We start from the raw sequence: 17,481 nt of genomic DNA, 5'->3' as shown, positions 1-17,481 counted from the left end.
CTGTACGCATTATACTTTGCATTCTGTCTAACGATTGTAGCAGTTCACCTCTCTTGCATGAGAAAGAAGACTGTTCAATAAACCCTTTTATTGAAACGCCCGTCTCTCTATTTTTATGCAACTCAGTAGAAACTAAGCATGCACGATTGACTGAGTAACATAGTTATCTATTGTTTCCACAACTCTGGAGATACGTTTCGATTCTTGGGGAAACAAAGTTGTCATGTTTATGCGGTTGTCAGAAACTAATCCCTTCTTGTTTACTCGAGAAAGTTTCTAGTGACCTCTGAGCTAGCTGGAACTCACAATTAAGTTTAGTATACTCGATAGAGACATACTGACCTCAGTCGTATGTCAAATCTATAGTGTTTATTATTCCAATGCGCAGAGCCTATTGGGAATATAGGAACTACACTACATGGCGCCCAACGGTTTGGTAAGGCACTAATTTAATGCTAGATACTGGAGTAACTCAGTTGTGCTTTTCTCAGAGACCCCTTTTTCCGTAATACTCTAATAGACGTCTGAGGTGGGTAAAAGGATAATATCCGCCATAGCAGAGTAGGACGAAAAAGTATTAGCCTTTTGGTTTGTTCAACGTTGAAGGATACAGTGTTCCAAAATATTGTGCACCTTATCTTTGCTTCCTTAAAACTTGCTCTTCAAATTTTCATTAAACAATGTTGAATAACGGCAACAACACCATGGCCGGTGGAGCTGCGGCTGACTAAGCCGAACAAGCTTTTAACTTCACAGGTTTTCAAGAAACCGACGAGGATGCTATATGCATTCCTCTAAATTTAAGGGAAGCCATCACTAAAAAACTTATAAAACATTGCCTAACATCAAGAGGTGGTAGGGCAGTTTTTGTGATGGAGGCACAGGAATATCATTAAACAGAGGTATTCTATTCATGGATAGTCTTCCCTGCTGGACAACGGAGAAATGGCGGCCCTCATCCTCCTGGACCTGTCAGCCGCCTTCAACACGGTCTGCCACCACACACTATGAACACGTCTCCACAACACCAGGATCCAAGAGAAGGCCCTGGACTGGACCACCTCCTTCCTCTCTGGCAGAACACAGAGCGTCCGATTTCCCCCCTTCCGCTCCGAAGCCACCAAGATCATCTGAGGCATACCCCAGGACTCATCCCTCAGCCCAACTCTGTTTAACATCTACATGGCACCGCTCGCCCACTTCGCCTGTCGGCACGACCTCAGCATCATCTCCTCCGCTGATGACACCCAGCTGATCCTCTCCCTCACCAAGGACCCCCACACCGCCAAAACCAACCTTCATGAAGGAATGAAGGCCATCACTGAATGGATGAGGAACAGCCGACTGAAGCTGAACTCGGATAAGATGGAGGTCCTCATCCTCGGATCCACCCCTTTGGCCTGGGACGACTCCTGCTGGTCGACCGCACTGGGTACCGCCCCAACACCCACCAACCACGCACGCAACCTAGGGGTCATCGTCAACTCCACCCTCTCCATGACTAAACAGGTCAACGCCGTCTCCTCATCCTGCTTCAACACCCTCCGCATGCTCCGCAGGACATACAAGGGGATCCCCACTGAAACTAAAAGAATGGTCACCCAGGCCCTCGTCAGCAGCAGGTTGGACTAAGGAAATGCCCTCTACGCAGGAGCCTTGGCCAAACTCCTGAGACGGCTCCAATGCATCCAGAACGCCTCTGCACGCCTGATCCTCAACATCCCTTGCCGCAGCCACATCACACCCCACCTGAGAGACCTGCACTGGCTCCCGGTCAACAAGAGGATAACCTTCAAGCTCCTCACCCACACACATAAGGCACTCCACAGCACCGGACTAACATACCTCAACAGACAGCTCAGCTTCTACACCCTCACCCGCCGGCTCCACTCCACCGACCTTGCCCTCGCCACAGTCCCCCGCTTACGAAGAGCGACCTCCGGTGGAAGATCGTTCTCCCACCTCACCGCCAAGACCTGGAACATCCTCCCCATCCACCTGCGGCAGGCCCAAGACCTGCTGACCTTCAGAAAACTCCTCAAGACCTGGCTTTTTGAGCTGTGGCAGCATTCCCCACCCCAGCGCCTTGAGACCCTCACAGGTGAGTAGTGCGCTTTACAAAGGATATGATTGATTGATTGATTGAAGCAAATCCAATAACACATGTGTTTCACTTCTACAAAGAAGATGATCTACCAGAGGAATATATGCCGTTCGAGGATATTGAAATTCCACTCGCATACCAGGAGCATGAGCTCCGGTTTAAAGGCGCCCTAAAACATTTAAATCACATTACCAGTCTCGGTCCACTAGGTAGACCAGGAGCTACATGGTCGGCTCTAGCTAGCTGCATACCTGATCCTGACATTGAAGCAATGTCGGACGATAAATTACTTAGTCATATACAAATTCTAATAGAATTATACAGTGAAACCACAACTGTCTGAAAGTCCTGAAAAGGTCTTTACTAAAAACACTCTAACTCCTTCTAAAATGAAGTGGGAAAATAGCAAACAAACTTCTAAAGAGAAGCGTTCTCATTCCTGAGGTAGGTCTCCTCAAAAGGAGCACTCTGAAAGAAGGTATAACCTCAGGAATAGGGATAATTTGAGAAAACCTGATAGATACCAAGATAATGATACACGTTCCTCTCATGCCTTTCAGACTTCGTCACAGAAATCGAAAGAAGAGGACGGTCAGAAAACAAGGAAGAACGCGTGAAGTCCAAAGACGATCAACACGTTCAGAAAAACAAGAAACCTCAATTTACCAAAAAGAAGGTAGCAGGTCTAAAAATCAGACATGCCGAGGATCTTGAGTAGATAACAAAAGAGAGTTGCCAATACTGATCACCAAACGATTCATATACTTTTAAGTACAGTACTTGAAACAACATTCAAGACCAATAGCTAATTAATAACTTTTATTATTCTTTGAGATTTTATCAACACAGAAACTCATATTTTTAACGAATGCATATTCCAAGAGACATACATAGAAAACATATTCAGCAGGGGGTCAACTTTAGGAATCATTCAACATATCACACATATCACAAGCATACACAATGCAACCATTCAAGAAAGGGAAGGGGTACAATAGCTTAGAGCGATACAAAATGTACAAAAAGTTTTTCAATATTTACAAGATAACACCAGACGAAAGGGGAAGAGAATTGAGAAAAGAAGCCAAGGTCTGCGGGGCATTTAACACTATGGTCACTTAATAATTAGTCTCGCACAAGGTACATTCCTATAGCAAAATTAAATGTTATTTAGAAAAGGTAATGTACACGAAATGGGGACAAGCAACAAAATAATTCTTAACATCAATGCTTGTCACTCTTGCAGACAACTGTGTGGCTATGGCCTACGCGTTTCGAATCCCGTTGGCTTGTAGGGATTCTCTTCAGGGCCTTGGGTTTTCTCTGGGTAGAAAAAAATAAATAAAAAGAAAAAAAGAAAAAGTATAAATTTCAACATAACCCAGTTAATTTTACCAAGTAATCAACATCAGACGCAACACATAGTGGCCACCCTTTTCTACACAGACTTACCAAAAACGCAACGAAATGCGAGGGGCTCGGGAGCCTCAACTTTATAATAAGATGGAATATGGCAGAATCTGGAGAGGTTAAAACATAAAGGGAGTCAGAGGATTGAAACCATGGTTGGAAAGCTCTCAGTGGAAGTGGGGGCTGCACATTTACTTACTTTTCTTTCTTGAGAAAGATTTTCACAAGGGGAAGAACCAGGTCGCAACGAGGCTCGGTGGAGACCTGTGTGAAGGTAATAGGGTAGTACATCAGAACAATCTAATCGAAATGAGTTCACAACAGGGTAGTTGTTACAAATCTATGATCGTGCTCACCTACAAATAATCTTGCTAAAGGTTCGCCTACGCCGAGAAGAGAAGACTCGCAGAGAAAGTCTAAGTGAAAAAATGTATATCACTTTAATATACAGACACTGAAAATGTCAATAAAGCCGGCTTTAAATTAGAAAAACATACCGAGCTTCAAATGAGACTCTTATGCAGAGAAATGCAGGGGCGACTTGTTCCTTTCGGTCCGTTTAGCATTTTAGATAATCTGAAAACGACCCAATAGTGGAAGCAATTTAGCAACTGACAAGCGACTAAGTAGCAAAGAAAAGCTGTTAATAAACGGCGGCGTCTTACCGCGTAGATAGACAACACTCGTGAATCTGCGCCGGGTAGGTCGCTAGAATGTAGCCCTTTCGGGTGCCTGAAACCAAAAAATAGCGAGATGCGCATGAGTTTTTAAAAAAAGCGGTCTGTGGGGACAGATTACTGCAAGGATTCAAAGGGCGCTTACCGGCGTGTCAATTGCCCATAATCCGACGAAATTAATTTGAAATGGTTAACTGAAAGAGGGGACAAATAGATAAATGAATATGAGCTGAACCATTCAAAGAAAGACGGGTCAAATACCGGCGGGGATTACACGGAGAAGTACTTACAGTGGATTTCTCGATCAGTTCATAAAACTCGGCGGCGTCTAAGGTCTGCACTGGTCACTGGCTCATGCGTGGTAGCAAGCCATGGCTACACTGATCTCCCTTTATATATTTTCCTGGTGGGGCGGTCCACCCACAACTTTAACCAGGGTAGAAAGTAAAATAAGGACCGGAGTAAAAAACTCCGAAGTGACAGCCTAGTTGAAAGAACAGAAGCCCATTAGCCACGAATTATAGTTTAAAGATTTCGCTCAATTCATTGAGCCCCGATACTGCAGTATCAAACTTAACTATAAGGAGTGCTTCCCGTTTAGATAGTACTAGATTGAGATCTCCTCCACGGGGATTTTTTTCTATTTTAGAGATCACAGTCCACTTTAGGTCACTGACTCCGTGTTGCAGTCGTGTCCAATGTAGCACCAAAGGGGCATTCTCGACTTTGTTTTTGATCCTTGATTTGTGCTGTGAGATCCGTTGACGGACCTCTTGGTTAGTCTTGCCTATGTATAGTAACTGGCAGGGGCATGTAATGCCATAAACAACAAACTTACTCTTACAGTTGCTTACAGTATCATGTTTCCAAGAAATTCCATTATGCTGGAACAAAGAACCTTCCACAGTCGATTCACAGCATAAACAGGTTCCACACTTGTGGTGTCCGAGGATGGGTGGCATCCCCATCATTTGGAGTAAGTTAAAGGTTTAGAAACAGGCATGGCTGCTCGGACTATGTGGTTCGCAATATTGTTTTCTTTTTTGAAAGCAAATAAGGGCTCATTTACGAGGCTGCCGTCAAGATCCTTTATCAGATGCAACTTTGTTTTATGACTTTTTTCAGGCGATTAGCGTTTGGGCAAAAGGTAGTGACACATACCTGCCTCTTTAAATCCGATTTGGGTTTGCGTTCCAGAAGTGTCTCTCGTGGGGTCCACTGGGCTCTCCTCATGCAGTTTTTTACAAGTTTTTTGGGGTAACCCCTCTCACACAGCTTAGATGTTAAATTTTGTGAGTGTAATTTGAAATCCTCTGTGAAGGTGCAGTTTCTGCGGACACGCAGGAACTGCCCATAGGGGAGGTTTTCTTTTAGATTACGTGGGTGGTTACTATTAAACATCAACGACTTGTTACGGTCTGTTGGTTTAATAAATAGGGAGGTGGCCAATCTCCCTTCAGAAGGGAAGACCTCCACGTCAAGGAACGCGATCCTACTTGTAGATTCTGAGATGCTGAATTTTATATCAGCAGTCCTGGCATTAAGCCATTGATGGAAGTTGGTAAGGGTGTCACTGTCACCTGTCCATGTCATAAAAACACCGTCAATAAAACGGAGCCACGCTCCGATGTATTGACTGAAAGGATTGTTATTATAGATGTATGCATTCTCGTACATATCCATAAACAATACTGCCAATTCTGGAGCAAAGGGGCAGCCCATGGCTACCCCCTTGACTTGGTAGTAGAATTCACCATTAAAACAGAAATAATTCTTTTTTAATGCGAATGTTGCCAAATCCACAATAAATTTAGTAGGCACACGCATGGGCCTGGGTCTGGAATCAAGGAAGTAGGAAAGAACTGCTATGGCCTCATCTTGAGGAATCTGGGTGTATAAAGCAGTTACATCTAAGGTAACTAATCTGTCTCTGCCTTCACTGAAATCAATGTTTTCTAATTTCTTGATAAAATCAGTGGTATCCTGAAGGTAAGATTTAACCTGGATCATAAAGTCTTTGAGAAAACAGTCTACATATTTAGATGCCGGCTCTAGCACAGAACCACATCCTGCCACGATGGGTCTGCCTGGCGGATGGTCAGGATCTTTATGTATTTTGGGCAGTATGTAAAACATGGGGACTTTAGGATGTTTAGTTTTCAGATATTCAAATTCTTTCGGACCAACAAAACCCAGATCGAAACCTTCCTGCACAAGTGCACAAAGTTCGTTCTGAAGGTCCGTGGTAGGATCTTTGTTTATCTTTCTGTAGCAGGTAGTGTCTCCTAGTTGTTTCATTATTTCAGTGGTGTAGTCCTGGCTATCCCACACCACAATAGCACCGCCCTTATCGGCCTGCTTAATGATAACAGTATTGTCATTTTTCAGATTATTTAGAGCCGTCATTTGGTTTTTGGTGGTATTAAATTTAATATATTTCTTTTCTTTTTCCATGGCTGATATGGCAGACAAAACACTTTTCTCAAAAATCAAAAGGTTTTTAGGAACTTTACTGGCTGGCGGGCAAAAGATGGACTTATTCCTTAGGCCTGTAGCCTCAGAGGGCTGGGTAGTGGGATTTTCACTGAAGAACAAAGTCAAACGTAATTTTCTACAAAATTCGATGAATTCTGACTTCATTTTCACGAAGTCAGTCCTTTTTGAGGGTACGAATGACAATCCTTTAGCTAAGATGCTTTCCTCGTCCGGTGTAAGGACTTTTTTGGAAAGATTGAAAATAGGCGACGCGTTTAGTTTTTGTAGTGCTGTCGTCTTGTTTTCATCTCCCATGGGATGTTGTTTCTCACACGGCCCCTGGGGAGTGTCTGGCCTCTCCCTAAAAAATTCGGCGATTGATTTTGTTGTTGATGCTGGTTAGTGTTCCAATTGCGGTTTCTATTTGGGCGATTATAATTACCAGTGGGTTCGCTGTCTGTACCCGACGAGGAGGTATCAGAAAAAGAAATAAATTGTCTACGAGACCTGCCCTGGTTTCCTTGGAGGAAACGTCTAGATTCTGCTTTGGAATAGAAATCAGCTTTTAGGTAGGGATATATATTCTCTAATGAAAAACCTTTTTTATCTTTTTCAAATTGGTTAGATTTTTGAGTTATAGTGTGGTCTTTAAACTCTTGTATTTCTTTGGCTACCTTTTCCAAGAGTGCCTTAGCGTCTGCTATAGTTGGATTACCACTAATTTCGGACTCTAACTTAGCGATTTCGACTAATTCCTCTTTTGATATTCTAACCGCTGTCTCAACTGTCAGCATCATAAGATCTCTGCTACATTTGGTTTCTATCATAGAGAAACCTTTTTTGAATATCGGATCTTCTGTAAAAATTACAGGTATGTTCTTAATTTGTAGTCCAACCGGGATGGTGCCTTCTCGGAGGTGCTGCAACAAAAAATGACCATGAAGGTCTGTCCTAATCTGCTTCTTTTTCAAACGAATAAGTTTGTCAGATTCGTTGGATGTGGTAGCTGTCTCACTTAGGGTGACTGAGGAGAAAACAGGTGGGTCACTAAGGAAGTTTCTAATGTGATCTTCTGAGTAGGCGAAGGTATCTTTCTCTGCCATTACTCTGTAGAAAAATAAAAAGAAGAAAGAGAGGGAAAAGAATTTTTACAACATATAATCACAACACTACAATAAAACACAATCCCCAGGGAAGTTTCAAAGGGAAAGGTGGAGAAAGGAGGCACCTGGTCAACCTTTAATCCAAAATTTAATGGACAAACACAAAAAGCCTCGCGAGCCAGCGCCCGCTATAATAACCAAGAAACAACTAAGGGTTGGCTCTAATCAGCAAGGCTGAGCCGTGAAAGTAGATAACAAAAGAGAGTTGCCAATACTGATCACCAAACGATTCATATAGTTTTAAGTACAGTACTTGAAACAACATTCAAGACCAATAGCTAATTAATAACTTTTATTATTCTTTGAGATTTTATCAACACAGAAACTCATATTTTTAACGAATGCATATTCCAAGAGACATACATAGAAAACATATTCAGCAGGGGGTCAACTTTAGGAATCATTCAACATATCACACATATCACAAGCATACACAATGCAACCATTCAAGAAAGGGAAGGGGTACAATAGCTTAGAGCGATACAAAATGTACAAAAAGTTTTTCAATATTTACAAGATAACACCAGACGAAAGGGGATCTTGAGGACACAACTCAAGAACGGAGAATGGGCTCAGACAATGTTGGACAGCGCAGCAGAGATCGCAATAGCTCGCCAGAACCTGAAGGATCATCTGGAGACAGTGGATAGCATTAGGCATAGCCCATGCTGCCCAAATACAGGCATGGCTACTTCCATCCGTTCATCTACGTCACAACGATTTCTTGGAAAAACAGACTCCTAAGCTGTTAGGGACTTCCCCTTGCTTGAATATTGATTTCTCCAAGAACTCATTATTATGCATGAACATCTATTCCTTAGGGGTTTATTCATGACGTTCATATGCCCGACTTTACGTCAAAGCTGGCATTCCTAAACACCTTCAAGGTATAAATATACCTTCACTTGCTATGGCAAAGCACGGTGTGGCTCGGTGCAGTTCGACTACCTACTTGCCCGACGCAGCTTGCTACAGCAAGTGCAGAAGAAAGCCAACTCTCCAGCTGATGCACTGAACAGAAGCTGACATCCTCCTGCCGAGAATCCAGCTCCAGTGTTTCTGACTCCCCTTGCGGGGTGTTGGGAAATCAACTCCATGAAAGAGATACCAACCTCTCTCATTTTAAGGTATGGAGCGGATTAGAAACTAGAGAAACCTTTGGCAATTCTTGGCAAAATTAAACCTATGCTAAAGACAAACACTTACTTCTTACCTCATACTAGACCTAGGTTAGGTACATTGGGGTAGGCGTATTTTAGAAGCACCAGTTGAGTATTTTAGCCTGTTATTTATGTATGTATTTTTACATGTCATAGCAACAGACAATGCTATTAAAGTATTATTTTATACTACTGTTTACGCTGTACGCATTATACTTTACATTCTGTCTAACGATTGTAGCAGTTCACCTCTCTTGCATGAGAAAGAAGACTGTTCAATAAACCCTTTTATTGAAACGCCCGTCTCTCTATTTTTATGCAACTCTGTTGAAAAGAAGCATGCACGATTGACTAAGTAAAATAGTTATCTATTGTTTCCACGACTCTGGAGATACGTTTCGATTCTTGGGGAAACAAAGTTGTCATGTTTATGCGGTTGTCAGAAATTAATCCCTTCTTGTTTACTCGAGAAAGTTTCTAGTGACCTCTGAGCTAGCTGGCACTCACAATTAAGTTTAGTATACTCGATAGAGACATACTGACCTCTGTCCTATGTCAAATCTATTGTGTTTATTATTCCAATGCGCAGAGCCTATTGGGAATATAGGAAGTACACTACAGAAGGATTAAAGAAGAATTTTGGTGGCCTGCGTTAGATGAGCTGGTCTTGAGATGGGTTGAGAATTACAATTTATGCAAAGAAAGTGAGAAACATTTAAAGGTTGGCAATCAGAGTGAGTGTGAATGGTCATCTCGAGGACCCTGGTGCAGCGTGGCATACCATTTGTCTTGACTTCATAGGTCCCATGTCGGAGATACCTGGAGATTTCAAGTTTACAGCTGTAATAGAGGATGTACATTCTATGTGGTTGTTTGTAAAGTTTTTGAAAGATATTACCACCAAATCTATAATCTCGATATTGGAATTTTTTTTCATTAGGAACGTTTTGATGAATGATAATGGTACTCAATTGACTTCCACTGATATGTGTCATTTTTTGGAGCAGAGTGGGATCAAGCATTCTCGCACTTCCTTATACAATCTCATGGGGTACGGCATTGTTGAGAGGGCCAACAGATTGGTCACAGAAACCATTCAACTAGCTTCGTCAAATCGTGAAGGTCTATGTAAAGCTGATCTTAAATGGGTTAAAACAAATTACATTAAGCTCAGCGAGCTAGAGCGGGAATCAGAAGAGCTAAGTAAACCCAAAGTTAGGGCCCACTACTTGCTCATTTCGTCTCTAGCCATGCAATCGTATCTTTCCATCGTTACGATTCCTTTTCACAGATGGCTATTGACAAAATTCCGTTTCAGCCAGATCCATTTGGTATTAAGTAACCCACAGGGATAGAGTAGGCCTGAGGATGCGGCTCCTTGTAAATGCGATGATTTCTCCCCCCAAGATACCATGCATTTTATGTTTTTTTGTCCTCTGTATTATGAAGCTAGAAAAAGGTTTATTTTTCCAGTACTGAAAGAGAAGGCATTCATACAGTCTAAACCTGCATTATTGTTTTTACAATTAATGGAATCCCCTGTAACCATGTTTGGTGTTGCAAGCTTTTTTGTCGCGTCTATTAGGAGTAGGAGGATAAGACAGGCAGCCCAACAGGAGATGAAAAACCAGTCATTATAAGTCTACCGATAGTGATTAACTGACTTTTACCATGAAATTGTTTTTTAACTGTTTTTAATGGAATTTTATGTTTTGATACTATTTTAAAAGAAACAAAAATTTGTATAGTATACTTTTATGATTTTTAATAATCGAATAAAGTGGTTTTGACTCTGACTCTGACTCTGGTCACAGGAACCATTCAACTAGCTTCGTCAAATCGTCAGCCAGTCAGAAAACATGTCTCTGACATGTTATGGGCATATCGATCTACTTTACACAGTGTCACATCCAAAGTTCCTTTTAATCTCATGAGAGGGTGTTCCCAAGGTACCAGATTGGTTTCAGCTTGGTAAAAACTTGGGTAGTGTCTCATGGCAAAATTACTCATGAACAAATTCACCCAGTTCATACCAACATCTGCAAGGGAGACTGTGTCAAAGTAAGTTCCAGAAGGGTGCAAGGTGGTTTAAGTAAGTTCAAGGGGTCTTTTCGAGTGATGAGTGTTGGGAAATACTTTGTGGTGATTGAGGGAGGTGAAAGATGGAATTTCAGGAATATTGCTTTGTATCGGAAGGGTTTGTTCAAGGAGAGAAGATGATGAGGGTTGTTCTGGTGCCATGTTTATGTGTGATGATGAAGTCAGGTGTGGTCGTCGGGATTCTGAAGAAGGACTACGTGTTAGTAGTTCCATGCCTCCAGTTGAGGTCAGTTCCATGCCTCCAGTTGAGGTCAGAGTTCGCAGACCTCCTGCTTACTTACAATATTATGTCAGAAAATGACTGGTGCTCCACCTCATTTTCTTTTGAAGTTAGTTTGGATGGGGTGATTTCCCTCACTGAGTTTTTTTTAATATTTTGTTTCTTTTGAATATTTTGTCTTTTTTGCGTACCTGTCCTTTTGGCTGTTTCTTTTGTTTTGTTTAAAGTTAATATAAGGGAAGGGGATGTGTTATGATGATGTTTCTCAGTTCTGTATTCCATGTTAAGAATGTAGGGTGAAGAACACTGCAAGTGAGTCAGTTGCTCCTGACTCCTTGAGGTGGATCGACTCCAGGTTGTTATAAGAAATAAACTTCATCTACATTTGATTGTTTCCTGTGATTTTATAAGTTTCAAGTTTCAACAGGGTGCAGCAATGGAGGTGTGGTGGGCGCGGTAAGAAAAATAGCAAATGAGTGAGAGAGCAATACGCTGACGAGGGGAGAGGTACACCATGGCTAGAACTAATCAGAGCGCAGGGGAGTTGGGGGGGGGGGGGCACATACAAGAGAGAGAAGCTCAGAGCGCTGGGTGGGGGAGGAGTAGTTGGAGCTGTTATTTGGAGGGGTAGAAGCATGCAAGTGATACAGTGGGAACACACACACACTCATAGAGTGCTTAATCAAAAAGAAAAAAGAAGTTACCAAATAGGGGGCAGTGAAAAGGTACAAGTCAGCCAATCAAAAGTTTAGCAAGGAAGATGGGACAAACACGAGAAGTTGAAGGCAAGCCATTGAATAAGAAGTAAGCAAATGAGAGTTACATAAGCAAATGAGAGTAACAACAAAGCCAACCAATTGTAAGCAATGAACCATGATGTATGCCCACTCAGTATACGTTCACAATGGTTTTTTTGCAAACCGAGAGCTTGCACTGTCTAGTAGGTGTGATCCAGAGGCGCAACTAGAGCCAAATTTCGGGGGGGGGGGGGGAGGGGGGGGCTACTGAAAATTGCAAGGGGGGGGGTTGACTCTTCCAGTAATATGCAGAGTGTAGATGCAGGGGCTCTAAGAAAACGGGTGAACAACAACAAAGCCTCGTTAACAAGTAGATGGTCTTTTAAAGACCAGTGAAGTACTCGGGTGCAGCTGTAATAGGAGGGTCGCCAGCCCGGGACACTGTCTGAGCCCGCTCAGCCTGGGCTGACACACACAATGGGAGGGGGTGCTAAAGCCCTTTGAGCCCAATGGGAGTTGCGCGCCTGGTGTGATCTAAAAACAACTTCCAAATGTCCACGCCAAACACTAAATGGTTGAAGTATTCTGAGAATTTATATCAATGACTACACCTGCTATGAACATACTTTTCTCTAAGAAAGACTAAGAGGCTGCACAATAAAGAGTGCAATCACAAAACAAGAAAATACTGTTCAATAAAGAGTGTGGTTACAATACAAGTCAGGTAGAGAATGTTAGCTAGGACAGTCTCAAAGACAGTACAATACAGAATGCGTTTTGTACTTTTCAAAAAATTTATCACATTAAAAACACACAGATGATGAGATTTTCTTTCATAGCATCATACAGACGATCTTATGATGTCAAGCTACTGGGATCTAGTCATCATGCAAGTCAATGCTTTTCGAACCTGAAAAATTCTACCTTCTTCTGATCACAGAATGTTGGGAAAGTATATAGGTGTGAGCACGGAGCTCAACAGAGGCATGTAAAACAGGGTACCGTTCCTATATTTCAAACGACTGCAAGGAAGTGTGTTCTTCACTTAGCAAAAAAGATTTTCTCCTGGAGAGAAAAGTTACAAATAACTTTGAAGCAATTACGCAATGAAGGTTGGACTGCGTAAATAAAGTAAACACAGCTTTCTCACTTCCACATAATTCCCTTTGGAGTCGGGCACATACTGAATTAAATCTCTGACAGGTGTGATTGTACAACGTAACTACCTACAGGCTAAATTGATGAGCCACTACTACGCCATTAAACAGCTACAAAAAAGACCTAGATATTCAGGAGAACAAAACAGACAGTCCACAAATCTACAGAGTAAAACTGCCGATAAACAAGCCTAGGCACCATGTCTAAATTCCTAACGAAATTTAAGAAGAACTTACCTATGTACTTGATCCTTATGAAAAAAACCGGTCTTTTTTTGCTCCCATTTCTTTTTCCATTCTCCCTCGTCGACAACTTTATCTTGTTGCCTCGGAGCATTTTCGTCTCCCTGTGGAGCTCTCGAACTCTCCATTGGGCCTTGAAAAAATAAAAATAATTTTTAGAGCACAAGAGATTTTGCTTTTCCCCTCTCCTATACTAGTGCGTGACACAACAGCTTTGCTGTTCAGCTCACACCTGAAATTTAGCAATGCCACGAGTAAACTGGAATTTGTATTTGCGAAAAAACTACTGACCAAACAGCCCTACGGCAATTAGGTCAAAGAGAGAGACAGAAACCAGTTTTGTCGGTGAAAGGAAAGTTCAGACTAAATGCACCTTACTCTGCTGAGATTGCCAACGAAGTTGTCAGTTGTGATGCTAATCAATCGACACTTACCGACATGGAACAGCCAAGACACAGCAGTTATGCAGAAGTTTCTGTATGGTGTATGTATACCTGCCATGGTGGACTGGAAGAGGACAAACACATGTACTCATTCCTGTCATGTATAACCGATGTAGACAATCTACCAGTTCTGGCATCATCTTGCAAAATATGCTATGGGCCCACAAAGTGCACAATAAAATCTTTCAAATTGAATAACAACATATGAACATTTACAGTTAGAATATGTTATTTACAGTGTAAATGATAGGCAACGGATGAAGCCATCAAGTGTGAGGGCGCTTTGTAGCACACAGTACCATAACATAGGGACAAAAGAGACACAAAGTTTCTGGGGAGGAAAGGGACAAACTTATGGACTTTACAGTGACCCTATATAAATCGCCCCCTGCGTGACAACCATACGCTTCGTTAAATAAATACAATTGCATAGTTTCGATGTGAAATATTGTGAAAGGCAGGCATGTAGTCACAGTTTGCAAGTATTCTTTATTGTTAGTTACATTCACAAAGTAATTACATCAAATGTGAAAAAACATGTTTATGAATCTTGCATCTTCATGCACCAAGCAAACAAAGGTAGGACGAAAAAAAAGAAAGAATAAACTAAGTGCTCTTAACAACATTCCTACACCTCAAAATGCAAGTGGACTAGTTAGAAACTGTTGTTCCATGCTGCGGACAGCTTTACACAAATGCACCCTAAGTGAAGGCTGCCAATTTAATAAACTGTGTAGTTGTTTTATGCGGCTTGGGCAAGACTGGTCAGAGTAAAGTGTCTAACTGGAAAGTGACGTCTAGAATAATCGGCACTCCCAAGGCAACACAATAAAAAAAAATGAGACAGAATGGCATAGGAGTGTGTAAAAAGAACATAGAAATAAACAATAGACACCCACAAAAAAGTACCACAATCCGAGCACAAGCTGCACGGAAGAACACTAATCAAGTGTGAATCAGTACTTGGTCCATGATCCATGGAAAAAAACAAAAATATGGAGACGAAGTGAAGCCAGTATGCGTAGACATGCGCTCACCAATAAAAAGGAAGAAAATAAGAGTGACATTGAAGCAAACATTGGTAAGTAATGGGGACTAAAAGCTACTTTTAAGAGGGTTCCTTTGGTAGATAAGCGAAGAGCCATATTGAGCAATTACCGCCATGCCCAACGTTTCCCTGACTAATAATTATCTAAGGTTGCAACCTCTGACTTTCTCATCCAGTAGAACATTAGTGGGAGAGGTTGGTTCCATCACAATCCTACTGTATCATTCTGCAGTTTTATACAGTGCAAACTTCAAGTGTTTTCCATGAGCATGCGTTTCATTTGACAAGGCCACATTTCTTTTTTTAGGCATAGGAAAAGAGACTCTGTCCATAGCTCCTCACAGTTGTCATTTGCTCCTCCACAATGCCATATGCACTTAACTTCTGCTGTCTTCCTACTCTGCACACTTTGCAACAGCACATGGCATGCCCATTCTGCCCTAGGCTTCTTTATCCTGCCCCAGAGCACCTGCACTGCCCTGTGCACATCTATCATTCCCTGTGCATCTTCACCATATCCGAGGCACCTCATCCAGCTATGTGTCTTTCACTGCTAAATGAAGCACCTGCCCAAGCACCCTTAGAAGGTTACCTACTTGTGTCCACATAGTTCAGCTGATGCACCTTAAGGAGACATCACCCAGAAGAACTCTGTTATGACATTTCTCAAGGTTAGGAATATTCTACAGAAACTAATAACAACATGTTAAGTAAAACCAGGTGCATACATTTTAAACTGTAAAAAGTCCAGTGATAAGAACATCACATGAATAAAACACAGTATTTAGTCGGTGATATTTCCCTACAATCACCCCTAATATTTGATGATGTTGAATCCAAAATTGAATCCTGTTGGACCCACTTGTCGATTATGGACATCGTCCACTTGCACCCATTAACTAAGTGAACTTGATTTGTGACAGCGTGAGGAGCAGCCCGGCAAATTTACTTTGAGAACATTTCTCATCTTCGTTTCACAACCTCAGAAAAGTTGTGTGATATAAATTTGTCATACTTTGTGCAATTATAAACCTTCCAACGGCCGTTGTCGGTTAAGACAACGAGGAACTCCTGGTGTGGTGCGCAAGGCTGGCTCTTCAAACTCCTTGTGACATCTTCAGCAACCCTGGCAGTGACGGAACGATGAAGTAAGCATGCAACGCCCTCAAGCCTATTACGCACGCAACGTGGACGTCGAGGTGGGCTTCTTCATTAGGTGACCGTCGTCCTTTAGTCCCTGCGCTCCAGCTGTTGCCGCATACCCTTTACGGAAGCCCGAGGAACCGAAGGGAGGCCTTCCTCATTTCGGATCAAACTGACACTCATTTACACCTCCGGCAGAGGTATACAGAGAGAAAAGTGTGGTTTCAGCAAGTTTTGTCAACGGTGACATGTACACCCAGGGTGTCACATGAGGGGTCTGAGGAGCGTCAAGTCCGTTCTTACATAGTAACAGGCACACCCTGTCTGTCATACTTGTATCCTAGCATTCACACAGCTACGGAACTCTCTGGATGTGCTGAGGTATGCAGACTTACAAGGTACTTTCTCCCTTCTTTTGAAATGTCATACCCTCAGTAGAGCACTTGTTTGTCCTCTCAGGACAGGCCACAGCATACCTGTTCTTTGTAGCAATGGCCAAAATGAATCTTGCTGCTGTGCAACCCTTTATGGTAAAGGACGGCGAAGTTAGTAGTCCTAAATGGGAAGAGTGGAAAGATTATCAAATTAATGACATTGATACTTTCGAAAATAAGGAAGTGTCTCCTGAAAGGTAAACACATTTTTTGAATTGTTTGGGTCAGGTGGTATGTGTTTATAATCGTATCGAAAAGAGGCCTAGGGCACGTGATGAAGACAACTTTTTTACACAGGCTATAGCGGATTGAGCATAAATCTATAGGAAAGAGTTCAACAAGTGGACCAATAATATATCGAACAAAAAAGTACTAACCCAAATGGACAATGAAGTATAAATTCATAATTTATTAATACAACCATTTATTTTCTTTCCTTTTTGTTTTTCATATATGGATATAGAAATGTGAGACAGTGGCACCAAATAAATATAGATATGTCGGTACATTCAATTAACTGCAATTAGTATCATAAATATTTAGTTTGTTTCTATTTGGCATCTTAATTCCTTAGATTCATAGATCGCCAAATGTACAATGGTACAATTACATATTTCAAAAAATCATTCTATCATGAAAAAAGACACTAAAACATTACTAATACAATCAATTAACACCAAACATGTAAATCATCACAAAATTTCATGGCTAAAATGAAATATACTATCTACGCGCGTTTCGGCAGAGCCTTCATCGGGTAGCCATGTATTTTTGGTATCTGAAAAAGACACAAAACAAAAGAACACCACTTGTTGTCAAGACATTGGTCCAACTTAAACTAAAGTAAGTACATACATTGAAGTCCTACAATCTACATCTTATATACATATTGTTCTGAAGCAGAACTATTTATTAAAAAACCTTAACTATACAATAATATTTACACTTTCATTACTCGACACCTAGT

The 17,481-nt window shown here is 41.7% G+C and overlaps 1 protein-coding gene across 1 annotated transcript in view; it reads right to left on the bottom strand.

The window, feature by feature from the left end:
* Positions 1-13,574, bottom strand: part of LOC147722577 (putative thiopurine S-methyltransferase) — a 349,873-nt gene extending 336,299 nt beyond the window's left edge. Inside the window, exon 1 of the mRNA XM_086966864.1 lies at positions 13,441-13,574. Coding sequence (XP_086822990.1) covers positions 13,441-13,574 — 134 coding nt within the window. The remainder of the gene's footprint in view (positions 1-13,440) is intronic.
* Positions 13,575-17,481: the final 3,907 nt, after the last annotated feature.

This window comes from Lissotriton vulgaris, chromosome 4_1, assembly GCF_964263255.1.
Source record: "Lissotriton vulgaris chromosome 4_1, aLisVul1.2, whole genome shotgun sequence".
Taxonomy (NCBI): Eukaryota; Metazoa; Chordata; class Amphibia; order Caudata; family Salamandridae; genus Lissotriton; species Lissotriton vulgaris.
This window is presented reverse-complemented; position numbering and strand designations above follow the sequence as displayed.